Raw genomic sequence first — 27,658 nt, forward strand, 5'->3', positions numbered from 1 at the left:
TTGTTCGGCACATTCGCTTTATTACGAGCAGAATGGTTTCATTTTGTACAGCAGTTTATATATCTGCTTTATTACATTTCTTCCTGCCTCTGCTGCTGGGAATCTTGCCAAGAAGGGTTCAGGACTCGGCCCATCCCGAGAATGGTCTCGGCAAATTTGTGGTAGATCAGCATGATGAACGGACGGTCAACGTTAAACGTGAGACTAGGGATAACGAAGTTCATTTTGGTATCAGTTGCACTATTCATCTCTGTTCCTCCCTCATCGATGTTGATATAAGCCTGGTGGTAAATCTGTCAATAAAAAAAAAAAGTCAAGAAATAAATTTACTTAAAAAGTTAAAAGCATGCAAAATATATAAATAAGAATGGAGGGCTAACGTAAATCAGTCAGAACTTAAAGTGTAATGCCGCACACACGACCGGACTTTTCGATGGACTAGGTCCGACGGTCTTCCCGACTGACTTTTGGCGGAGTTCCGACTGACTTTCCGGACGAACGGACTTGGCCACACACAATCACACCAAAGTCCGACGGATTCGAACGTGATGACGTACCACCGGACTAGAATAAGGAAGTTCATAGCCAGTGGCCAATAGCTGCCCTAGCGTCGGTTTTCATCCGTCGGACTAGCATACAGACGAGCGGATTTTTCGACCCGGACTCGAGTCCGTCGGAAAAGATTTGATACATGTTTTATTTCTAGGTCCGTCTGACTTTTGGGGGAAAAAAAAAAGTCAGCTGGAGCCCCACACACGATCGTCATACCCAACGGATTCATTCCGTCGGACCTAGTCCGTTGAAAAAGTCCGGCATAAGTAAACCTGCCTATTGTTTTCAGCCAAGGAAGCCGCCATCTTTGCCTCCATTTAATCTACAACTGCCATGATGCTGCACATGTGATCAGTGATGACACCAGCCATTGGATGGTTTGACAGTTTGGTTGAGAACACAACCAACGGGAGTCTCACATTTCCGGCACGTGCCAGAAACGAAACTGCTTTATGGATGGCTTTACTTCCGCTTTATCTACTTAACGGCCGGGCCTATTTTTCAGACTTGGTGTTTACAAGTTAATATAATTTTTTATTTTTTTGCCAGAAAATTAGAACCCCCAAACATTATATATATTTTTTTCAGACACCCCAGAGAATAAAATGGCGGTCGTTGCAATACTTTATGTCACACCGTATTTGTGCAGCGGTCTTACAAGCGCAATTTCTTTGGGGAAAAAAAATATAATTTTGAATTAAAAAATAAGACAGCAGTAAAGTTAGCCCAATTTTGTTTTATATTGTGAAAGATAATCTTACACCGAGTAAATTGATACCCAACATGTCACACTTTAAAAGGGCGCCCGCTCGTGGAATGGCGACAAACCTCGACCCTTAAAAATCTCCATAGGTAAGTATAAAAATGTCTACAACTTACCAGTTTGAGTTACAGAGCTGGTCTAGGGCTAGAATTATTGCTCTCGCTCTAACGATCGAGGTGATACTTCACATGTGTGGTTTGAATACCGTTTTCATATGCGGGCGCTGCTCACGTGTGCGTTCGCTTCTGCGCAAGCTCGGCAGGACGGGGAGCTTTCCTTTTTTTTTTCTTTTTCTTATTTCTTTTACTTTTTATCTATAATTATACTTTTTATTTTTATTTTTTACACAGTCCTTTAAAAAAAAAAAAATTCACTTTTATTCCTTTTATTTCTATGTAAACATCCCTTGTAATCTCTTTACTGTGAGATTTGGCATGAAAAAAAAAAACTCAGATCTCATGTTTACACAATAAATAAATAAATAAAATCAATAATTTTTTTTTTTTTTTTTTTTTTACAAAAACAAACATTTCCCCTTTTAGGATCATTGGGCCGAAGTGACGTTTGATGTCGCCTCCGCAATCCAATGGTATGGAGCCGAGTGGGGGCCATCTTTCCCTCACTTGGCTCCAGGCCTCACAGGAGAAAGTATCTGATCGTCTCAGCCGCTATTGATGGCTCTGGTAAGCGGCAGAGACTACCGGAGCATGGCGGAGAGACCCCCCCACCATAAAAGTGATCTTACCGTGAATCAGCCACAGACAGCCCACTGCTGAAGAGGATACCAGGGTTATGGCAGCTATCAAACAGTCAACATACAACGATGGCAGGCGGGCGGTCCGCAAGTAGTTAAAGTAGTTAAAGTGTATGTCCGGCGTGTGAGAGTATGAGGTCCTGCCACTTTGTGAATTTAGGTAATGTAGGCACGTACAGTCTATTTTCTACACTGCAGGTGGCGCTCAACCACAGTGGCATTGCAAAGGGAGAGGAAGTCAAGAGGAACCTAGTTCCTCTATGGTTTCCTGGGTCACAGGGGCAGCTGTCTGATTGGATACTGGTGCCCCATGTAACTCTGGTGGTCATCTTGGGTTGGGCAGAGTCCATTTAACTGACTCCTGGGCATGGCACACATTTGGTATGGGGAGTAGGGAGAGGTCGCCCATTTGTGTGGGACAGTACTTTGCATCTGAGAGAGGTTCCTGAGGAGTAGGGAAAGAGCAGGGACATGCCCTCCCACCTGGAAGCCTCCCCTCATGGGTACTGACCAGTCAGGCTGCATCACATTCCTTGAGACAGACACTGTCGTCACACCTGTGATCTTCTGCTACTGACTCATTAATTTTACATCGTGTGAGTGTCCCGGCCCGGGGTGGACTACCCTCCTGGCTTGTTGCGTATTGCAGAACTTCATAGACACTGATAGGTGGCACTGATGGGCATTGATAAGTGGCACTGATGGTCACTCAAAGGTGGCACTGATGGTCACCCATAGGCTGGCACTGGAGGACACTGGTGGGCGGCATTGATAAGCAGCACTGATCAGAGGCACTGGAAGGCATCACTGATGGGCACAGAGTGCCATCCCGAATGGGCAATGATTGCCATCCCTGGTGGTCTCTAGTGGGCTTACCTGGTGGCCGTGGGTGGGCATCCTTGGTGGCCATGGGTGGTCACCCCTGGTGGTCCTGGGTGGGCATCCTCAGGGGGGGGATGATCACTGTGATCAGCTGTGATTGGACAAAGCTGATCACGTGGTAAAGAGCCTCCGTCAGAGGCTCTTTACCTAGATCGGAGATGCAGTGTGTCACGGCTTGTCCTGCTCGACGTCATATGACCCCAGTCATGATAACTGAACTACTTTCCCTACATTCTGCTATAGGCCGGGCGGGAAGTGGTTACGGCTGGGTTCACACCATTGTGAATTGGATGGGGGTGTCAGGAGATTGTGACCGGCTTTCTATGGCTCCGGTTCACACATCTCCGCCGTGGCACCTGTGCAAATTTGCAAAGGAGCCCTGTGCGTCTTTTGGTACATTTCAGGCCCGAATTCAGAAGAAAATTCAGGCTGAAATCAGGCCTGATATGGTGATGGTGAATGGAGACGTACCGGACTCTTGCTGTGACCCGCTGAGTTCTATAGTGTGAACCCAGACTTAAGTTTTCTCTGGATTACGTAATCCCAGATCAGGGCCTGGAGTTTGAAGATTCCAAAGTGTCTTGAGTGGGACGGAACCTTCAATCCTGTGTCCGGACTTTGCTGGAGGCCTTCAGCTTGTGTGAGTGCACAGGGTCATTATAAGCCAGGTCTGAGAGTAGCTCAGGGCATTTGCTGCCATTCTGAGACAAATCTCCGTGTGAGGATAGAGGTGAGCTCCAGCCAGGAGAGGTGACCTACTCAGGAGACAAGTCTCCATGTTAGAAATATTCCCTTACCTGCAGAACAATGAGACTTACAACGGCTAAGTTGTTGGTTAGAGGACTGCAAGAGCTGAGGCAACTAGAGAGCCCGGGGGGGGGGGGGGGAGGGGGGTGGGGGGGATTTGGGAGTCTTAAGAGTGAGAGAGCCCGGGGGCGCTGGGAGAACCCTGCCCAGGGGCCAAGAATGGGCCCATGTAGAGAGGTGCTGCAAGCATAGCCTGAGTGAGCCCGAAGAGCCTATGGTCTGGGAGACCAGTACAAATAGCAGAGGTTCTGCTGACAGGAGAGCCAGGTGGCTCTGCATTTAATATTAGCACTGAGGCCCCTGTGTGGGAAACCTTGTGTTGTTTAGATTTTATTTTTTGTTTCAATAAAAGTGGGCTGCCATGCCCTTAAATATACCCTATATTGTCTTAAAGTATTGGGACATCTGCCTTTACATGCACATGAACTTTAATGCCATCCCAGTCTTAGTCCGGAGGGTTCAATATTGAGTTGGCCCACCCTTTGCAGCTATAACAGCTTCAACTCTTCTGGGAAGGCTGTCCACAAGGTTTAGGAGGGTGTCTATGGGAATGTTTGACCATTCTTCCAGAAGCGCATTTGTGAGGTCAGGCACCGATGTGGTTGAGATAAGGCCTGGCTCGCAGTCTTCACTCTAATTCATCCCAAAGGTGTTCTATCAGGTTGAGGACTCTGTGCAGGCCAGTCAGGTTTCTCCACCCCAAACTGGCTCATCCACGTCTTTATGGTCCTTGCTTTGTGCAATGGTCCAAAGCATTTGGTGGAGGGGGGATTATGGTGTGGGGGTTGTTTTTCAGGGGTTGGGCTTGGCCCCTTAGTTCCAGTGAAGGGAACTCTGAAGGCATCAGCATACCAAGACATTTTGGACAATTTCATGCTCCCAACTTTGTGGGAACAGTTTGGGGACGGCCCCTTCCTGTTCCAACACGACTGCACACCAGTGCAAAAAGGATATGGATGAGAGAATCCATGACACACTCCTAAACCTTGTGGACGGCCTTCCAAGAAGAGGTGAAGCTGTTATAGCTGCAAAGGGCGGAGCCAACTCAATATTGAATCCTATGGACTAAGACTGGGATGCCATTAAAGATCATGTGTGTGTAAAGGCAGGCATCACAATACTTTTGGTAATTATGAAGTGTAGTTATGGCTTTTGTGGACTCACCATTTCTGAGCTGTCCAACCCCCATATCACAAGCCAAAAAACATATTTTTGGTCCTGTAGAATGAGCTTGTGATGTTAAAATATCTTAAAAGCCGACACTGAATGTTTTTTTTTTTTGGTTCTTAAAGTGAAACTCTATGTTTGTGTTTTCTAGGCCAGTAATCTCAACGTCTTCTATGCAGCTCATGGTTCACCTTGCTGGAGAGGAAGCTGTACCTGAAGACCTACAGTGCAAGGATCTCTATGCTTCTGCTTCATTCGTTCTTTGGATCTGTGCTTCCCCTACCCATCTTGTTACTTCTTCATCATCATTACCCCACATCATGTCCCCAGTCAGTCATCGGGGGGGGGGGGGGCAGCTCTGACATATGAGGAAGCTAAGCCCTGCCTACACCAAGATGGCCGCCTCCACACAGAGACATAGCACAGAACAGGGAATGAGGAAAAGATAAGTTGCTAGGAGACCACAGAAAGTACTTGTTGATTAGTGGTTGGACAAAAGAAAGATACTTACGCCTGAAACCTGTAACTTTTGATCCTTTGAGGCCCCAAAAAAGTTGGCATTCTCACTGAACATGCTCTCCAAGCCCATGGCCACCAAGTTATGTTTCAGGTTGGCCGGTTGGTTGAAGGATACTTTGGGTATGCGAAGCCTGATAAAACTGTAGGGGAAAATACACATCAGTGCCGGTATTAGCAATAACATTAGAATTCAGCACGTTAAAAGAGCAAAACCACCACGTGAATAGTGTATTATTTAAATACAATGGTTCAGGATAGATATATAGTCCATAATAACGGGGATCAAAGTTCCAACGCACACACGATCGGAATTCTCGTCGAAAAAGCCTTGGAGGGTTTTTCTGACGGAATTCCGCTCAAGCCTGTGTTGTCTACACACGGTCAAACCAAATTCTGACCGTCAAGAACGCGGTGATGTACAACACTACGACAAGCCGAGAAAATGAAGTTCAATACTTCCGAGGAAGCGTCTAATTGTTTCCGAGCATGCGTAGGAATTTTGCGTGTCGGAATTGCTACAGACGATCGGGATTTCCGATCAAAACTTTATCCGTCGGAAAAATTGAGAACATGCTCTCAGTCTTTTGCTGGCGGAAATTCGGCCAGCGAAATTCTGATGGAGCCTACACACGGTCGCATTTTCCGAGGAAAAGCTCTCATCGGTCTTTTGCTGGGCGGATTTCCGATTGTGTGTATGCGACATAGTGCTGCATACACACGATCAGAATTCTCGTTGGAAAAGCCTTGGATGTTTTTCTGACGGAATTCCGCTCAAGCTTGCGTTGCCTAAACACGGTCACACCAAATTCCGACCGTCAAGAACGCGGTGATGTACAACAATACGACGAGCCGGGAAAATTAAGTTAAATGCTTCCAAGCATGTGTCGAATTGTTTCCGAGCATGCATGGAAATTTTGCGCGTCGGAATTGCTACAGACGATCGTAATTTCCGATCGAAAACTTTTCCTGTCGGAAAAATTTAGAACATGCTCTCAAACTTTTGTTGGTGGAAATTCCGATGGAGAGTACACACAGTTGCATTTTCCGCTCTCATCGGTCTTTTGCTGGCCGAATTTCTGATTGCGTGTGTGTACACGGCATAATCCCGCGTACATATGATCGTAAATTCTCGTCGGAAAAGCCTTGGATGGTTTTTCCAACGGAATTCCACTCAAGTTTGTGTTGCCTACACATGGCCACTGCAAATTCTGACCGTCAGGAACGCGGTGACGCACAGCACTACGACGAGCCAAGAAAATGAAGTTCAATGCTCCCGAGCATGCGTCGAATTGTTTCCGAGCATGCGTAGGAATTTTACGCGTCGGTATTGCTACAGACGATCGGAATTTCCGATCGAAAACTTTTCCCCGTCGGAAAAATTGAGAACATGCTCTCAATCTTTTGATGGTGGAAATTCGCCCAGCAAATTTCCAATGGAGCCATACACGCCGTCTCATTTTCCCACCAAAAGCTCTCATCGGAAATGGTCGTACTGACTTTTGTTGCCAGCGGTTTAGACATTAATGGCTGTGTGTTGAGTTATTTTGAGGGGACAGGAAATTTACACTGTTATACAAGCTGTACACTCACTACTTTACATTGTAGACAAGTGTCATTTCTTCATGAAAAGAGAGAAGAAAAGATTTACACCAATGTGACTGAGGGGTGTACTTACTTTTGTGAGATACTGTATATATTAAAATTTTTATTATTATTATTATTATTATTTTTTTTTTATACTAGTAATGGCGGTGCTCATCTCTGGGCTTTCTCACCAATGGAACGAAGAGACTGCACTCAGGCAACCCCCGGGCAAACAAGCGCCCGCTTCTCCTCCCGTGCCAGTCGATTGGCTGTTCATTCCCCAGTCGAGGGAGGTGATCGGCCGCTCTTCCAGCTGGTCTGTGCTGGTCGGCCCTGCAGCATTTTCTCCAAATGTGCTGTGAGTGCTGTGTGTGATCTGGACGAGGCAGGCGGTGCTGGGGACAGTGCGAGGACAGTGCAGGAACAGGATGGGGACAGTGCAGGGACAGGGCGAGGACAGTGCGGGGACAGTGCAGGAACAGGGCGGGGACAGTGCAGGAACAGGACGGGGACAGTGCAGGAACAGGACAGGGACAGTGCAGGAAGAGGGCAAGGACAGTGCGGGGACAGTGCAGGGACAGTGCAGGAACAGGGCGGGGACAGTACAGGGACAGGGCGGGGACAGTGCAAAAACAGTGCAGAAACAGGGCGAGGACAGTGCAGGGACAGTGCAGGAACAGGGCGAGGACAGTGTGGGGACAGTGCAGGAACAGGGCGAGGACAGTGTGGGGACAGTGCAGGAACAGGGCGAGGACAGTGCGGGGACAGTGCAGGAACAGTACAGGAACAGGGCAGGGACAGTGCAGGAACAGGGCGGGGACAGTGCAGGGACAGGGCGGGGACAGTGCAGGGACAGGGCGGAGACAGGGCGGTGACAGGGCGGGGACAGTGCAGGGACAGGGCGGGGACAGTGTGTCATGGTTATGCATTAGAGTTGTTCTCCTTACCTGTCTGCATGTGTTCATTTCTAGAGACCAGCCGAGCTTCACCTGACTGCTTTTATTTCCTTCCTCTGGAATGGCTCCACCCTAGCCCCTATCAGACTACACTATATTAACCTTTGCACTGCTAGCCTATCCTGCTGATGAACCTTTGTGTATTAGCTTCCTGTTTCCTGTCGTGTGGTCTGCTTCTGATTTCCGTTACCGACCTTGGCGTGTTCTGACCATCCCTGCTTGCCTGTGACCCTGACCTATTGGCGTGTACCCGACTATTCTGTTCTGCTTGTGGCCCCGACGGGGACAGTGCAGGAAGAGGGCAAGGACAGTGCGGGGACAGTGCAGGGACAGTGCAGGAACAGGGCGGGGACAGTACAGGGACAGGGCGGGGACAGTGCAAAAACAGTGCAGAAACAGGGCGAGGACAGTGCAGGGACAGTGCAGGAACAGGGCGAGGACAGTGTGGGGACAGTGCAGGAACAGGGCGAGGACAGTGTGGGGACAGTGCAGGAACAGGGCGAGGACAGTGCGGGGACAGTGCAGGAACAGTACAGGAACAGGGCAGGGACAGTGCAGGAACAGGGCGGGGACAGTGCAGGGACAGGGCGGGGACAGTGCAGGGACAGGGCGGAGACAGGGCGGTGACAGGGCGGGGACAGTGCAGGGACAGGGCGGGGACAGTGTGTCATGGTTATGCATTAGAGTTGTTCTCCTTACCTATCTGCATGTGTTCATTTCTAGAGACCAACCGAGCTTCACCTGACTGCTTTTATTTCCTTCCTCTGGAATGGCTCCACCCTAGCCCCTATCAGACTACACTATATTAACCTTTGCACTGCTAACCTATCCTGCTGATCAACCTTTGTGTATTAGCTTCCTGTTTCCTGTCGTGTGCTCCGCTTCTGATTTCCGTTACCGACCTTGGCGTGTTCTGACCATCCCTGCTTGCCTGTGACCCTGACCTATTGGCGTGTACCCGACTATTCTGTTCTGCTTGTGGCCCCGACCTTGGCTTTGTCCCTCACCATCCCTATCCTCCTGTTACCTACTGTGGGTGTGAGCTGGGGGACCCTGGGGGTCGCGACCTGGAGCCAGTTGCAGCCAAGACCATCTTCACCACTCAAAGCTCTGGTGAACACCAGCTGGCTCTTAGACTCCGCGCCCCGGGGAATCTTACGCTCTTACCCCAGTGGGATCTGTCCCCCGTCTGCAGCCGTCAGCCGTAGGGTCCACAGCCTTGCGGTGCATCCCCAACCCTACGGTGTGCACCTGTCACCTGGGCTCTAGGTGACCTGACAGTTTGATCAGCCATGGACCCGGCTGACGTGCTGCTCCCTGCAGTCGATCCATTGCAGGGCATAGTGCGGAGACTCGAGACCCAGGAATCTAATCAGACTCAGGTGATGCGATTCCTCCAGGATCTGGCTTCTCGCTTTGAGCAGCTACAGGCTTCCTTGGGAACCCCGAACCCGCAGCCTCAAGTACAGTCTGCGACTGCACCTATCGCACCAGTCGCATCCACGCATTTATTAGTACTGCCTGCTCCGTTCCATTTCTCTTGGGACTCCAAGGCCTGCAGGGGCTTCCTCAGCCAATGCACCATTCATTTTGAGCTCCAGCCTCAAAACTTTCTATCCGATCGGGCAAAGGTAGCCTATATCATTTCCCTCCTCTCCGGTGAAGCTTTAGCCTGGGCTGCCCCCCTGTGGGAGAAAAATGATCCAGTGGTTTCCAGCCTGTCCGACTTCTTGAAGCTCTTTCGTAACATCTTTGAGGAGCCAGCTCGGGTTTCTTCTGCGGCTAGTGCCCTTTTACGCCTTTGCCAAGAATCTGGTTCAGTGGGCCAATATGCACTTCAGTTCCGTATCCTTACAGCGGAATTGAGCTGGAACAATGAGGCCCTGGTCGCAACCTTTTTACATGGCCTCTCAGACCGAGTGAAGGACGAATTAGCAGGAAGAGCTATCCCCGCCGGTCTAGACGAAGTCATTTCCTTATGTAATCAAATTGACATTCGCTTCCAGGAGAGGTCCTTAGAAAAAAGACGCCAGCACCCCCCAGGTTCTAGTCAGCCTGAGCTTTTTCCCCGTCGCCCTGTGGAGCATCCTCCGTCTGCTGAGGAGCCCATGCAGCTGGGCCGGACCAGACTAACCCCCGAAGAACGTGCTAGACGCAGAACTCTGGGCTTGTGTCTTTATTGTGGGGGCAAGGGTCATTTTCGTGACTCCTGCTCGCTCCGTCCGGGAAACGCTCGGGTCTAATACATTTGGAAGGTGGAGTATTGGACCCAGAAACATCACCTTCTCGTCTCCTTCTTCCGGTGTTCCTCCATGTAGGCACTTCTCCCCAATCGGTCCTAGCATATCTGGACTCCGGGGCTGCCGGCAATTTTATGGACTGGAGAACTGCCTCTTCTATGAAGCTTACCCTTTCTCCCCTCGCTACTCCACTAGTAGTCTTGGCAATTGATGGCACTGTGCTCCCAGGGGGTCCTATCCGTTTCCAGACGCTACCTATTAGGATGTCGGTAGGGATACTCCACCAGGAGTGGATCTCCTTCCTCATCCTACCCAAGGCCTCTACCCCCATTGTATTGGCTGCAGCTCCACTCGCCACATGTGGACTGGGTATCTGGGCAGATCCTGGCCTGGGGTCCTTCGTGTTTCCCGTCTTGTCTTTCCAAGGTGACCCCCAAGAGGAAACTTCCCATTGCTACCACATCTGTCTCGTCCGATCTTCCTGCGGCTTATAGCGATTTCCGGGATGTGTTCTGTAAGAAGTCTGCTGAGGTACTTCCTCCTCACAGATCTTTTGACTGTGCTATTGACCTTGTCCCTGGAGCAACCCTGCCCAGGGGTCGTACCTACCCTTTATCCATTCCAGAGACCCAAGCCATGTCTGAGTATGTCGCTGAGAATTTGGAGAGAGGTTTCATCCGGAAATCCTCATCGCCTGCAGGAGCAGGGTTCTTTTTCGTTGCCAAAAAGGATGGCACCCTCAGGCCCTGCATTGACTATAGAGGTTTAAACGCTGTGACTATTAAAAACCGTTACCCCTTACCTCTAATATCTGAGCTATTTGACAGGTTGAAGGGGGCTTCCATTTTCACTAAATTGGATCTCAGAGGTGCATACAATCTCATTCGAATACGAGAAGGTGACGAATGGAAGACCGCATTTAACACTAGGGACGGGCATTATGAGTACTTGGTTATGCCTTTTGGTTTGTGTAATGCTCCAGCTGTGTTCCAGAACTTTGTCAACGAAATATTCAGGGATCTACTGTACCAGTTTGTTGTCATCTATCTGGATGACATTCTCATCTTTTCCCAAAATCTGCCTGCTCACAGAAACCATGTACGCACCGTACTTCAGCGCCTTAGAGAGAACAATCTCTATGCCAAGATGGAGAAATGTTCCTTTGAATGTTCCGAGGTCCTGTTTCTGGGATGTTTTGTTTCTAGTGAGGGTCTTCGCATGGATCCCGGAAAGGTCTCTGCCATTACCAACTGGCCCCTTCCTGCTAGCCTCAAGGCCACACAGCGCTTCCTTGGCTTCACAAATTATTATAGGCAGTTCATAAGGAATTACTCTTCCATTGCTGCGCCTATTATCGCTTTGACCAAGAAGGGTGCTAATGCCAAAGACTGGTCTTCCGAGGCTGTCTCTGCGTTTCACGATCTGAAACAGGCCTTTGTCTCTGGACCCCTCTTGAGGAGACCAAATCCTGAAGACCCATTTTTTATTGAAGTAGACGCTTCTTCGATGGGGGTGGGAGCTGTGCTTCTTCAGGACTTTGAGAAGAAACGTCAACCATGTGCGTTCTTCTCCAAAAAATTTTCTCAGGCAGAGAGAAATTATGCCATTGGTGATCGGGAACTTCTCGCAATTAAATTGGCGTTGGAGGAGTGGCGTCATCTCTTGGAAGGTTCCCCTCACTCCATAACGATCTTTACTGATCATAAGAATCTACAGTACCTACAGAATGCTAAACGTCTGAGCCCCAGACAGGCCAGGTGGAGTCTCTTCTTTTCTCGTTTTAAATTCACGATTACGTACAAACCTGGTTCCTGCAACGGTCGAGCTGATGCGCTCTCTAGGTCATTTGACACCTTGGACGAGGAGTCCAACCCTGATCCTGAGCCGATCATTCCTACCTCTTGCATTGTTGCCCATTCTACCACCCTGGAATCAAAGATTCCTCCTGGTAAGACCTTTGTTCCCACGGAGCTAAGAACCAAGATCCTTCGTTGGGGACATGATTCCAAGATGGCAGGTCATGCTGGGTTCCTCCGATCCTTCCTGCTTATCAGTCGTCACTACTGGTGGCCTAATCTCCGCTCGGATGTTAAAGACTATGTTAAGGCTTGTCACATCTGTGCTCAGTCTAAATCTTCCACTCAAGCCCCTGCTGGTCTTCTCATGCCCTTGCCCATTCCTAAGGAGCCCTGGTCTCATATCGCCATGGATTTTATCACTGATCTTCCACTATCGGAGAATAATACGGCCATTTTGGGTAGTAATCGATCGGTTCTCCAAGATGGCTCATTTTGTTCCTCTTCCTGGTCTCCCTTCTGCCCCTGCCTTGGTTCCCATTTTTGTACGAGAGATTTTCCGCCTTCATGGTGTTCCTTCGCATGTCGTCTCGGACAGGGGTGTGCAATTTACTTCTCGTTTTTGGGGAGCCTTTAGCAAATCCCTCGACATTACCTTGGATTTTACCTCTTCTTATCATCCCCAATCCAATGGCCAGACTGAGAGAGTTAATCAGGAGTTAGAGGTCTTTCTCCGTACCTTGGTCTCTGCCCATCATGATGATTGGGCATCACTATTACCGTGGGCTGAGTTCTCCCACAATAATCATGTTAACGTCAGTTCTCAGAAAACACCCTTCCTCACTGTTCATGGAAGACATCCTCAGCTTCCCCTTCCTATGATTTGTTCTTCTGACATTCCAGCTTTGGCTACTGTTCAGGAATCATTCAATTCCATGTGGGCTGACGTTCATGATTCCCTCCAGAAAGCTGCCAACAAATTCAAGAGTTTTGCTGACCGTCGCAGGCGTAAGCCACCTTCTTTTCAGCCAGGAGACAAAGTCTGGCTCTCCACCAGGAACATCAAACTCCGGGTTCCTTCCCTCAAATTTGCCCCAAGATTCATTGGTCCATACACCATAATTTCTAAACTGAATCCGGTTTGTTTCAAGCTCCAGATTCCCAAAAGCCTCAAAATCTCTAACTCCTTCCATGTTGCCCTTCTAAAGCCGTTAGTCCTCAATAAGTTCTCTCGTCCTTCCCCTACCATAGCACCGGTCTCTGAGGATGATCAGGAGTACGAGGTTAGCCAAATTTTGGATTCCCGACTCTGTAGAGGCATTCTCCAGTACCTCGTGCACTGGAAAGGTTTTGGTCCTGAGGAGAGGTCGTGGATTTCGGTTTCCGAGGTCTTTGCACCTCGTCTGTTGACGAAGTTTCATTTGAAGTTCCCCTCTAAACCTGGTCCCAGGCGGGGGAGGGGGAGGCCTCGTAAGAGGGGGGGTACTGTCATGGTTATGCATTAGAGTTGTTCTCCTTACCTGTCTGCATGTGTTCATTTCTAGAGACCAGCCAAGCTTCACCTGACTGCTTTTATTTCCTTCCTCTGGAATGGCTCCACCCTAGCCCCTATCAGACTACACTATATTAACCTTTGCACTGCTAGCCTATCCTGCTGATCAACCTTTGTGTATTAGCTTCCTGTTTCCTGTCGTGTGCTCTGCTTCTGATTTCCGTTACCGACCTTGGCGTGTTCTGACCATCCCTGCTTGCCTGTGACCCTGACCTATTGGCGTGTACCCGACTATTCTGTTCTGCTTGTGGCCCCGACCTTGGCTTTGTCCCTCACCATCCCTATCCTCCTGTTACCTACTGTGGGTGTGAGCTGGGGGACCCTGGGGGTCGCGACCTGGAGCCAGTTGCAGCCAAGACCATCTTCACCACTCGAAGCTCTGGTGAACACCAGCTGGCTCTTAGACTCCGCGCCCCGGGGAATCTTACGCTCTTACCCCAGTGGGATCTGTCCCCCGTCTGCAGCCGTCAGCCGTAGGGTCCACAGCCTTGCGGTGCATCCCCAACCCTACGGTGTGCACCTGTCACCTGGGCTCTAGGTGACCTGACACAGTGCAGGCACAGTGCGGGGACACCGGGCGCTTTGTCCTCCTAGTGAAGTATGTGGAGCTTTCGTGTGCCTGGAGCTACTCTGAAGACCATAGCACGCGTGCCCACAAGGAGGGCTCGGCTTGCCAGCTGTGGCACGTGTGCCATGGGTTCCCCATCACTGTTCTATACCAATCAGTTATTTAGCACCGCCCTGCCACCTAGTGTCATTAGTTGGTAACTGCTCCTAGAAAACCCCAGTCACTGCATTAGTTGCATTGCTTGTATGAACAAAAAGCAAGAAAGAGAGAAAAAGCCAAAAATAAAAAAAAACACCACATCCCAATTACACGACTTAAACTAAAAACGGGACTTTGAGGTCACTAGACCTCTGGACTTTTTATGTGATTGTGTATTTAACACATTTATGACAAAAACGTCACCATAAATGACATATTGCGATTTTATTACAAATTTTACAAAAAGACAATACAAAAAAAACGTATTCTTGTCACACTTCCAAAAACTTTACACATAAATTGTCAATACCTCTCTTTTCTCAACACGTTTCGCTCCTTTTTTTTAATTAGATTCATTCATTATATATTCATTATGATTATTTACTTCTATTATTATTATTATTATTATTATTTTTGTATATGATTTGTATATGCAAAGCACAATTCGTTTTTCTTATGCCGCGTACACACGGGATCGGAATTTCCGGTGAGAAAAAGACCGATGAGAGCTTTTCATCGGAAAATGAGACCGTGTGTACGCTCCATCGGAATTTAGCTGTCCGAATTCCCGCCAGCCACAAATTGATAGCACGTTCTCAATTTTCCAGACGGAAAATTTCTTTCTATCGGTAATTCCGATCGGGTGTAATGCAATTCCGACACGCCAAAAAATCACGCATGCTCAGATTCAACTACGAGACGGAAGCTATTGGCTACTGGCTATTGAACTTCCTTTTTCTAGTCCCGTCGTACGTGTTGTACGTCATCGCGTTATAAACGATTGGAATTTGGTGTGACGGTGCGTGGGCAAGACAGCTTGAGCCGGAAATTCCGTCGGGAAAACCATCAGAGCTTTTTCCAACGAGAATTCCGATCGTGTGTACGCGGCATTAAACTTAAAAATGTATTTGCATGAATACTTAATATATTTCTTGTTGCTTGTATTTTCAATAGCCACTACGCTATTTCTCTCCTGAGGAAGCTCTTTTGGAGCGAAACATGTTGGGAAAAGAGAGGTATTGACAATTTATGTGTAAAGTTTTTTGGAAGTGTGACAAGAATAAGTTTTTTGTATTGTCAGTTCATCCAATAAACATCAAGTTGCACATTGCTATTTCTATGAACATTTGACTGATTTGACCTCATAATCGTGTTAAAACCAGAGTTTTTTTTTTTTCTTTACCTAGTTCTCACTGCTTGGATGTATGTTTTAAGTCGGTGGGCAGTCATCGTTTCTACCGCGCTGTTCAGAGTACGTAATTGTGGGAGGATGATGAAAAGGGATATGTTTCCCTTGTACGGCACTTCCACCACGTTGCAATCCATCGCCACGTCCTTGTACGTCTTATACAACCCCCACTGATGCATCATCGGCACCTTGACCGATGTCCCATCGTTCAACGTGAAGTCCATCATCTCTGTATTTTGTTTGTTAAATACGGAATTCCATATACCTGGAGGAACAAAAGATGGTTACTTAAGTTTCTATTTTAACTCTTGTTCATATATATATATATATATATATATATGTACCTATTTTTATAACATTACAAAACATACAGTTGACCGCTTCACAGCCAGGCACCCGCTGCGCATGCGCGAGCCGCACCGTGCGCCGTGATTGGCCGCGCAGCCGTCTGGGACCCGTCACGTGTCCCAGATGATTGACAAGAGGGAGGGGGCATAGTTGAGCCCTTCCTGCGCCGAGGGGAAGCGATGTTGCCAGCCCAGGCACTGAATGAGGCAGAACACGAAGGGACCCCCTAGCAACAGCCATTTAGAGGTGAGTGAAAAAAGAAAATTCCAATTTTTATTTTTTTTAATTTTTTTTAAGGAACATTCTTTTTTTTTTTTGGGTGCAACTCCACTTTAACACTAGAGGGGGCAAAAAAATTTTGCGATACGGCACTGCGTCACCTTCACTGACAATTGCGCGGTCCTGCGGCGCTGTACAGAAATAAAATCAACATCTTTTTTTTTCCCCCCACAAATAGAGCTTTCTTTTGGTGGTATTTGATCCCCTCTTATTTTTGCGCTATAAACAGAGGAATTTTGAATAAAAAAAAAAATATGATTTTCTTTCTGCTTTAAAACATTCCCAATAAAATAATTTAAAAAAAATCGAATTTCTTCATCAGTTTAGGCTAATATGTATTCTGCAATATATTTTTGGTAAAAAAAAAAAAAAAGTTATCGCGTCTACAAACTATTAAATATTTTTAGGGACTTTGACTTTTTTAAATTGTTTTTACTAGTAATGGTGGGGATCATCGATTTTTAGTGGGACTGCGACATTGCGGCGGACAAATTGGACAAATGGGATCAGTGCTAAATAAAATGCATTGATCACTGTATAAATGACACTGGCAGGGAAGGGGTGAACATTGGGGGGGCGATCAAGGGGTTAAATGTGTTCCCTAGGAGGTGCTTACTAACTGTGTGTGGGGGGGACGGGATACACTGGAGGAAAAGAGAGATCTGCGTTTCAGCTTAGCTGAAACACAAAGATCTCTCTTTTTGCTCCCTGACAGATCAGCGGTCTGTCTGCCTTGTTTACATAGGCAGACCGCTGCTCTGTCTGTCCAACAGAATGATTGGTTGGCCGCGGCGGCCACCGCGTGGCTGCTGGGCTCCGATCGCAGGGGGAGCGGCGCTCACAGCAGCACACGCGCCCCCCTACACCCTATGCACATACAGACACGTGTTTTTGCACAGCATGTTTACTGTGGCAGGGCGGCCCGGCTGTGCAAAAACACGTGTCTGTATGTGCATAGGGTGTAGGGGGGGCGCGTGCGCCGCTGTGAGCGCCATTCCCCCTGCGATCGGAGCCCAGCAGCCACGCGGTGGCCGCCGCGGCCAACCTATCATTCTGTTGGACAGACAGAGCAGCGGTCGGCCTATGTAAACAAGGCAGACAGACCGCTGATCTGTCAGGGAGCAAAAGAGAGATCTTTGTGTTTCAGCTAAGCTGAAACGCAGATCTCTCTTTTCCTCCAGTGTATCCCGTCCCCTCCACACACAGTTAGACAGTTGGACACATATCAGCTGCTGGGCAGCCGCGGTGGCCGCCATGACACGCCGATCGTTCTGTTTGACCAATGCCGGGACAAGGTCATCCAGCGCCAAGGGCAAAGATGCCAAACTGCGCCCCCTTTCCCTTAGAGTTAGGGTCAGGGTGCTCCCTGCCCCTGCAATAAAACATTGCGCCAGGGGCAACCGGCCCTCCTGCCCATCCCTTGTCCCAGCCCTGTGTTGGACAGACACAGGGCTGGGACAAGGCAGACAGACCGCTGATCTGTCAGGGAGCAAAAGACAGATCTTTGTGTTTCAGCCAAGCTGAAACATGGATCTCTCTTTTCCTCCAGTGTATTCCCCCCCCACCCCCACACAGTTAGAAAGCACCTCCCAGGGAACACATTTAAGCCTTTGATCGCCCCCAATGTTCACCCCTTCCCTGCCAGTGTCATTTATACAGTGATCAATGCATTTTATTTAGCACTGATCCCATTTGTCCAATTTGTCCGCCGCAATGTCGCAGTCCCACTAAAAATCGATGATCCCCCGCCATTACTAGTAAAAGCAATTAAAAAAAGTAAAAGTCCCTAAATATATTAGTTTGTAGACGCGATAACCTTTTTTTTTTTTTTTTTACCAAAAATATATAACAGAATACACATTGGCCTAAACTGATGAAGAAATAGGATTTTAAATTTTTTTTTATTGGGAATGTTTTAAAGCAGAAAGCAAATCATATATTTTTTTTTTTATTCAAAATTCCTCTGTTTATAGCACAAAAATAAAAGGGGATCAAAAACCACCAAAAGAAAGCTCTATTTGTGGGAAAAAAAGACGTTGATTTTATTTCTGTACAGCGCCGCAGGACCGCACAATTGTCAGTGAAAGCAACACAGTGCCCTATATCACAAAAAAAATGGCCTGGTCATTAAGGGGGAAAATCTTCCGGAGCTGAAGTGGTTTAACCGATTGCCGACCGCCTCACGCCGATATACATCTGCAGAAGGGCTCGTACAGGCAAACTAACGTACCCGTACGTTGCCCTTTAGGAGGCGGCATGCGCACGCGGCAAGCTCCGTGAGTCGGGTCGTGGGTCCCGCGGACTCGATTGCATTTCCCTGTTCTACCTAGTGACAGTGTCACTGATCTCTGCTCCCTGTGATCGGGAGCAGAGATCAGTGACGTGTCACACACAGCCATGCCACCCCACAGTTAGAAACACACCCCTAGGACACACTTAACCCCTACACTGCCCCTTAGTGGTTAACCCCTTCACTGCCAGTGTCATTTATACAGGAATCAGTGCATTTGTATAGCAGTGATTGCTGTATAAATGATAATGGTCCCAAAAATGTGTAAAAAATGTCCGATGTTTCCGCCGTAATGTCGCAGTCCTGATAAAAATCGCTGATCGCCGCCATTACTAGTAAAAATAATAATAATAATAATAAAATGAATAAAAATGCCATAAAACTATCACCTATTTTGTAAGCGCTCCAACTTTTGCGCAAACCAATCAATAAGTGCTTATTGCGATTTTTTTTTTTAATATGTAGAAGAATACGTATTGGCCTAAACTGAGGAAAAAAAATTTGGGGGGGGGGGGGGATATTTATTATAGCAAAATGTAAAAAATTGTCGCTCTTTTTTTGTTTTTATAGAGCAAAAACTAAAAAAAACTCAGAGGTGATCAAATACCACCAAAATAAATTTCTATTTGTGGGGAAAAAAGGACGCCAATTTTGTTTGGGAGCCACGTCGCACGACCGTGCACTTGTCAGTTAAAGCGACGCAGTGCCGAATAGCAAAAAAGTTCTCTGGTCAGGAAGGGGGTATATCCTTCAAGGGCTGTATATATATATATATATATACACACACATATATTTTTATATATATATGTATTTATATACATTATATATATATATATATATATATATATATATATATATATATATATATATATATATATATATATATATATATATATTAATCATTTCATTTTAAGCATTCTTAAAATCAGTGCTCTAGAAAAATATATATTTTTCTTATTATTGTGTATTTTATTTTTATTATTTTATTTTTACATTTTCCCTTTATCCCCTTGTGATAGGAATAGGGCATGACAGGTCCTCTTTTCAGAGAGATCTGGGGTCTATAAGTCCCCACATTATTATTATTATTATACAGGATTTCTATAGCGCCAACAGTTTGCGCAGCGCTTTACATCACATCAGCAGTACAAATACAGTACAATACAATATGTGTCAATCCACATATCTCTCCTCTATGCTGGAAATCCCGAGATAAGAAAAAAATAATCTCAGGGTTTCTAGCATAAAAAAAAAAATCAGTCAGTGTTTACATCTGCCGGTGACGTCACTTCTGGCCTCCGAGGGTCATAGAGATGGCCTAGGGACCATCTGGTCCACGGCCAGCTCTATGGTAAACGACCACCGCCGACCGATTCACAGGAGAGACCGGATAAGCGCTGGAGGGCTGATGAGATGGCTTTTTTTTTTACAGTGCAGGGAATTTGCCACCGGAAAAAACTGATATCTGGAATCCAGATATCTCCACTCAAAGTCGTACTCCAAATGAAATGCATTATTGGTTGTTTAGCTACTGTTTCGATTTTCATGATATTGTAACTATGAGATTGTATTGTTCCGTAGATCTTTTAGGTGACGCCTCCTGAAGAAGCAGCATAGGCCGCGAAACTTGTTGAGGACCACGTCTATATCTACATCGTGTCTCCACCACGTCTTTGGGGGCCTTTAAATAGTTTTTAATGTTAATTTCATGTGGTATTTTTTTTTCAACAATTACTTACTTGTTTTTGTTGTCAACTGTGTATTGTTTGTGCCATATGCTATATATGTTTTTTATATACATCCCTTGTTGTACAATCTGGGTACCGAGATAGTCCTAACCATCATTGATGATCGAGGGCATTGCTTGGAGTAGCCCTTGACTAATCTCCCCTTCTCCACTATACAATTATAGGGTGGTGGTACCCAACCCTACTTACCCTATTTTCCCATTGAGGCAACACGTCTCAATTTTCAAAGTCAATGATGTCACATGACGTCCATCCGGGGGAAGTGGTTAAAGTGAATGTGTAGCCCAAAGTGTTTAAAAAAAGAATAGGGGAGGGTTAAACTCCCCATTCGCTTTATTTGTTGCTGTTTGTCCAGCTGGGGAGATTCCCCACGACTTCTCGTCCTGGAGTAGCAATGGGAAATAAGAGGAAGTCTATAAACAATGCAGGGAATTCCCATCCTAAATAGTGGGTAGGGCACGTGTCACCATTAAAGGATTTTCCCTCACCTCTTGCTCTGGTGACAACTTTAATAGCCGCGTCCTCATAATTCCACAAGCCACTAAAGCATATTGCATGCGGTGATTGGGTCACATGACACCAGTTGCAGCCAATCCATTTGGGGCACCCCCCTAATCCATGCGACTTATATAGGGACAATGGGCGGGGTGATGCCACATGGTGACCCCGCCCCTTATGATGTCACAGCCCCATCATCCTCCGGGACTGTGACGTCGTAAGGGGCGGGGGTCACCATGTGACATCACCTGTGACCCCGCCCTTTTCCCCTATATAAGTCGCCACACAACACGCCCCTGCCATTACGGCCAGAGAGAGCGTTGTGTCAACATCTGAAGAAGGAAGAAGAAAAAGAAGCAGAAGGCGATAGCGACAGAAGACCGGGGCAATGCTAGTAAAAGAGCTGGAAGAAGAAAGCGGAGGCTCTGCAAGAAGAACCGAAGAGCGGGACAAGACCCCCTAAGAGTGAGACAAGACCCTTGAAGTCTGAAGAAGACCCCCGGACCTCGGCGGGGACGAAAGGAGAAAGCCGGACTCCCCCGCTAGTAAAAGAGCTAGCAGAAGATAGCGGAGGAGTCCGGTGAGAAGACCCCCAAAGACAGAAGAAGAGAAGACCCTCAGAGCTGTCTAATAAAGTATTTTAAAAACCTGTGTTGTGTTTTTTTTATGTTCACTTTTTTTCCCCAGGTGAATGGGTAGGGGTACAACGTACCACATACTCATTCACATAGGGTAGGGGGCCAGAATCTGGGGGCTCCCTTATTAAAGGGGGCTCCCGAATTCTGATAATCCCCCCCCCGCCCACAGACCCCGAAACCAACAGCCAGGGTTGTCGGGAAGAGGCCCTTGTCCTCATCAACAAGGTGCTTTGGGGTGGGGGAGGGTTGCAGGCTGTGTGCTCAGATAAGGGTCTGCTATGGACTTTGGGGGGACCCCCACACCGCTTTTTCGGCGTAGGGGTTCCCCTTTAAATCCATACCAGGTGACGGGGCTAGCGAGGTGTCAATCTCGCCGATGGAGGCGGCGACATTGACTTCCTTCGCTAGTCCCGTCTACCTGGAGTCACGTTCAAAATGAACGGACTTTACTCCGTATGAACGGACTTTACTCCGTGTGTGGGTAAGTCAGTTCATTTCAAAAGTCCGGCGGACTACTGCTATAGTCCAGGGGATTGTCCGCTGCAAAGTCCGGTGGGCTGTCCAATCGTGTGTACACGGCATCAGAGCAAAAACGCTTGGTAAATACCACATAAAACAGTGTTAAAGTCAGGGCCGGGACAAGGGGTGGGAAGGACGGGCAGCTGCCCTGGGCACTGTGGTATCACGAGAGGTGGGGGATGGGGGGCACTGCAAGAAGATTAGGGGGAGGGGATTTGTTTTTGGAGGGGGAATTTGGGGGTTGGCAGGGGAGTATGAATTACTAGAAGTTGTGATTTGGAGGAATTTGTGTTGAGAGGGGGGAGAAAGGGAATTTGTGCTAGAAGGGGGATTTGGGGGGGGGGGGTTGTGCTAGAAGAGGTGATATGGTGGAGGGGAGATGGGATTTTTGTTAGTAGGGGAATATATTTGGGGGGGGATTTGTGCTGGTAGGTATGATTAGGAATGAGTAGGGATGATCGGGGGTATTTGTGCTAGGAGTGGAAATTTGGGGGGGGGGGGGGGGCAGGATATGTGCTAGGAAGGTGGATAGGGGGAACTTGTGCTGGGAGGGAGATTTGGAGTGGGGGGAGAGGATGTGCACTACAGCTATCTTGATGAATTTAGCCATAAATATTCAGAGGTGGACAGATGATAGAAACAAAGTTAAAGAAAAAATATCAGTTTGCAAATTTTAGGGTCTAGTGCTGCCCCCTCACTCCAGAGATTGCCCTACAAGCGCTTTATGGTAAATACCACCCTTCCAGGATGGACTCTTGTAAAAGTCAGTGCGATGGTTGTTGTATCTGTAGTTTTGAGACATTTGTTTCACTAAAATCTACTTTCTGTAGTCAACAGAAAAATGGACTTACCTTGGAAGACTGCATAGTCTACCAGGACCATCGATGTTTTCGACTCCAAGCTACTGACCATGTTCCGTATCTTCTGATTTGTTCTGTCACTCACAATTTTATTGATGGTTTTCTTAGCAGCCTCGGGGTCACTGAAGCTGATGGTTTGAATGGCGGTGTTGTAGTAGGTAGCCAAATATTGTTGGAATTGCGGTAAATAAGCTCCCCCCTTTTTTAGGAAGATCTCACTGCCAAGCTTGAAATCCATATCTTTGCTTTCCTGCCGTAGTTCCTGAAGGATCTTTCTATTGCCCTCATGCAGCCCCGTGTCTGGCTTGGTGCCATCCAGGCCTAAGGTGTAGAGGATTTCCTCTCGCGTTTTACCATGGGCACCAAGAGCCAGCGTGGAGAGGGTTATGTAGATGTTGATCGGCGAAATAAACAGGTTTGGTTGAGGTCTTTCTGTTTGTGATGAAATCTGTTGATAAATCTTTACAGCAAATTCCATTTGAGATTGAGATACTGACTCTTGCCATTGTTGATTGCACTGTTCTTGATTTTGTTGATTGCACTGTTCTTGATTTTGTTGATTGCCCTGTTCTTTACTTTGTTGAGTGCCCTGTCCTTGATTTTGTTGATTACCCCCTCCTTGGTTTTGTGTATTAGCCTGTCCTTGATTTTGTTGATTACCCCATCCTTGATTTTCATGACCGCCCTGTCCTTGATTTTGTTGATTACCCCATCCTTGATTTTCATGACCGCCCTGTCCTTGATTTTGTTGATTACCCTGGCCTTGATTTTGTGTATTACCCTGTCCTTGATTTTGTGTATTACCCTGTCCTTGATTTTGTGTATTACCCTGTCCTTGATTTTGATGATTACCCTGTCCTTGATTTTGATGATTGCCCTGTCCTTGATTTTGTTGATTGCCCTGTTCTTGATTTAGTTGATTGCGCCATCCTTGATTATGATGATTGCCCTGTTCTTGATAATGATGCTTGCCCGGTTCTTGATTATGATGCTTGCGCTGTTCTTGATTTTGATAACGGCCACTTCCTTGATTGTGTTGATTACCCTGTCCTTGATTTTGATTATGGCCATATCCTTGATTTTTCTGATTACCCTGTCCTTGATTTTGATAATGGCCCTGTCCTTGACTTCGTTTGGAGGTATGGGTCACAAGGATCAGCGAGATGAACAACTGGAGGAGAAGAAGAGTCTTCATCTTTCTTTCACACCAATTTTCACACCTGTGTAAAATAAAATACACGATTTATGCCTCGTACACATGGTCGGACATTTCCGACAACAAAATCCATCAGATCTTCTTCCGACGGATTTTGTGCCAAACTTGTCGTGCATACACACGGTCGGATCAAATTTGTCAGAAAATCCGATCGATAGGGAACGAGGTGATGTCCGTTGCATAAGGCGGGACTACGTAGAGGCCGGTAGCCAATAACTTTGGTCTTGTAATTTAATCTAAGCGTGCGTGGCACTTTGTCCGTCGGAATTCTCTACAAACGATTGGAAAAAAGTCAGATCGGATTTTGTTGTCGGAAAATTTTAGATCCAGCTGTAAAATATTGCTCGCAATATTCAAATATTTCAAAGTCTTAAGTATATATGGTGAGATCGATTGATAATTGTGAGACGAATTTCCTTAATTAGTTCTGAGTCAGCGTAATTCAAAAATGTGTATTTATTTGTACACATTTAAATAGAAAAGAACACTTACAAAAATAGTACAATAATAATCATTTGTATCTTTAAAATTGTCTTATGAAAGATTTAAGGTTATGCCATGTGGCCTATCTAAAATGGCGGAATAACCCTTTGTATGCTAGAAAGTTCTGTGTGTAAGATATGTCTTTCTGAGGTCTTCCCTCTAGCTGGCGAAATGTTCAAGAGGAAGTCTGCTCCCAATCTTTCGACTATATCAACAGGCTCTAATCTCCCGCCCGAAAGATAACTCCTCCTTTACAAAAGTGTGGGCTAATGAGTGGTTACTTATAGTCAAGCTACCATATGTTAAAGCGGGATTCCACCCTAAAGTGGAACCTCCGCTGATCGGATCCCTCCCCCCCTCCGGTGTCACAATTGACACCTTTCAGGGGGGAGGGGGGTGGAGATACCTGTCAAAGACAGGTATTTTCACCCACTTCCGGGCATAGACTCCCGTGGGAGTCTACGCCATTTCCTGCCCTGCCGCGCTGTCTGCTGGGACACACACGGGTCCCAGTGACAGCGCGGAGACTTCCTATTGCTTGGCGCGGCTCGCGCATGCGCAGTAGGGAACCGGGAAGTGAAGCCGATTCGCTTCACTTCCTGATTCCCTCACCTAGAATGGTGACTGCAGCAGCCGAGAGCCGAGCGATCGATCGGCCTCGGCATCGCTGGAACCCGGGACAGGTAAGTGTCCATTTATTAAAAGTCAGCAGCTGTAGTATTTATAGCTGCTGGCTTTTAATATTTTTTTTTTTTGGTGGAATCCCTCTTTAACACTTAAAACACAGCTCCACAGCCTAAAATGACCGGATGTAAAGGTAGAATTTCAGACTCTAAGAAAAATATCATCTCACTTACATAGGCCTTCTCAATTACATATATGATATGGCAGGAAATGGGGGGGAGGGAGGATTTCAGACTCTTAAGCATAATATGTTCTCGATTACATAGGAATGACTTTCTAAAAACATATATATATATAATGAACTGGAGAATTTAACATAAACAACATTTATCAAAATCCTGACAGGTTTTAAATGTTTACTTTTCCAACTATGCAAGTCATAACATAGTGTGGCAGCACGCAGGTAAAATCACCTGGTTGTATTCAGGATGGGAAATATGTGTGTCCTAGATTCAGGCTGTATGCAGACTTTTACAATTAGAGGGGAAGAGTTAATGAGCCCAGCTGTAGTAAGTGGGCTCATTAAGACCGCTACAAAAAACCCCAGCATGCTTAGGGAGATGCTCCATCCTGGAACCAGTTTTGTGTGTATAGACTGGGGAGTCTGAGATCTGTTCTGTGCGGTGAGTTAACGCCTGTGTGGCAAACCCCTACAATAGAGACAGGGACTGGGGCAGCACAAGGCTGCACCCAGTTGTTAGACAGGGAGTCTACGTGTGTAGTTAGAGGTCAAGCTGACCAGGATTTATTTTCTTGTTTTATTTTGTTTGGCTGTTATATGTATCACTGCATGTAGCCTAAATAAACCGGATCTTTTGTTTTTTGAACCTACACCGCTGTCTGCTGTGCCTGACTTTGTGTTGTGAACCCATCCAGGGGGTCACACACACCCGCTACCGAGCTAACCCCTCACAGTTGGTGGAGAATTTTGGCAGTTTTTTTAAATTTTTTTAAAAGGCCAGCATGGAGGAGATACTGAGACAGCTGGCTCTAGCAAATGCAAATCAGCAGCAAGCAAATGCAAATCAGCAGCAAACAAATGCAGCTTTACAAAAGAGCCTTGCAGCCCAGCAGAAAGCTCATCAGCAGAGTATGGAAGCTCAGCAACAAGCCCAGCAGCAGACAAATGCAAATCAGCAGCAGATAAATGCAACTTTGCAGCAGAGTTTGGAAGCTCAGCAACAAGCCCAGCAGCGATCTGAAGCCCGCTTCATAGACCTGTTGCAGAAGCAAGAGCAGAGCTTTCAACAGCAAATAGAGACATTGATACAGCAACGTCCGCAGACCAATGAAGCAAGTGGTTACAATAATACCGCATCCTTTGGTGTGAGCCGTTTACTGACAAAACTGGTTCCAGGATGGAGCATCTCCCTATGCATGCTGGGGTTTTTTGTAGAGGTCTTAATGAGCCCACTTACTACAGCTGGGCTCATTAACTCTTCCCCTCTAATTGTAAAAGTCTGCATACAGCCTGAATCTAGGACACACATATTTCCCATCCTGAATACAACCAGGTGATTTTACCTGCGTGCTGCCACATACCCCCCCTCTTGTTTCAACCTTGGGGTTGTAACACAAGCAGCCAGACACGCATGTATCCGAGACAAAGCATCCACATTCCCCATTTTAACACCAGGGCGATGCTTAACTGTAAAGTTAAATTCCTGTAGGGCTAGGAACCACCTATTTACCCTTCTATTGGTCTCCTTGTTCTGAGCCATCCACTTTAAAGGAGCGTGATCAGTCACCAGGTCAAAGTGCCTACCTAGCAGATAGTACCGAAGGGAATCTAGAGCCCACTTCACTGCTAAACATTCCTTCTCAATCGTGGAGTAATTTACCTCATGGGACTTCAACTTCCTGCTGAGGTAAATGACTGGGTGCTCTTCCCCGTTCCAGACCTGGGATAACACTGCTCCTAACCCAACGTCTGATGCATCAGTTTGTACCACGAAGTCCTTAGAGAAGTCTGGTGAGTACAACACTGGCTGGCTACATAAGGCTGTTTTTAAGGACTGAAATGCTTCTTCAGCCTCTGGGGACCATTTAACCATAACAGACTCTTTCCCTTTTGTCAGGTTGGTGAGGGGCACAGCCTGAGAAGCAAAATGGGGAATGAATTGTCGATAATAGCCAGCGATTCCCAGAAAGGCTCGTACCTGTTTCTTGCTGTTGGGACGTGGCCAACTCTGTATGGCCTCGACTTTATTGACTTGGGGTTTTATCACCCCCCTCCCAATAGTGTACCCAAGATATTTGGCCTCCTCCTGTCCAATGGTACACTTCTTTGGATTGGCCGTAAACCCAGCTTCCTGGATAGAGTCTAGGACTGCTTGTACTTTTGGCAAATGTGAGACCCAGTCTGTGCTATGGATAATCACATCATCCAGGTAAGCTGCAGCATATTTCTGATGGGGCCTCAGAATCTTATCCATTTTCCGCTGGAATTGGGTGTGATAGAGGAGTCCCCGAGTGACTGGTCCAGTCCTATCGTACTAGTGCCCAAACCTGATGGGAGCTGGCGATTTTGTAACGATTTTAGACAATTAAATAAAGTTACAAAATTTG

The 27,658-nt window shown here is 46.9% G+C and overlaps 1 protein-coding gene across 1 annotated transcript in view; it reads right to left on the minus strand.

The window, feature by feature from the left end:
• The window catches only part of LOC143956492 (corticosteroid-binding globulin-like), a 46,443-nt gene continuing 18,785 nt past the window's right edge, over positions 1 to 27,658 (minus strand). The window contains exons 2-5 of the mRNA XM_077466674.1: positions 22,699 to 23,927; positions 15,522 to 15,792; positions 5,437 to 5,584; positions 1 to 293 (exon numbers count right to left, since the gene is read on the minus strand). Of these exons, the coding sequence (XP_077322800.1) occupies positions 72 to 293; positions 5,437 to 5,584; positions 15,522 to 15,792; positions 22,699 to 23,902 (1,845 nt within the window). The 5' untranslated portion in view covers positions 23,903 to 23,927 and the 3' untranslated portion in view covers positions 1 to 71. The remainder of the gene's footprint in view (positions 294 to 5,436; positions 5,585 to 15,521; positions 15,793 to 22,698; positions 23,928 to 27,658) is intronic.

Source organism: Lithobates pipiens, unplaced genomic scaffold (assembly GCF_037356315.1).
Source record: "Lithobates pipiens isolate NorthernLeopardFrog02 unplaced genomic scaffold, aLitPip1_a1.2 Scaffold_37, whole genome shotgun sequence".
Lineage (NCBI taxonomy): Eukaryota > Metazoa > Chordata > Amphibia > Anura > Ranidae > Lithobates > Lithobates pipiens.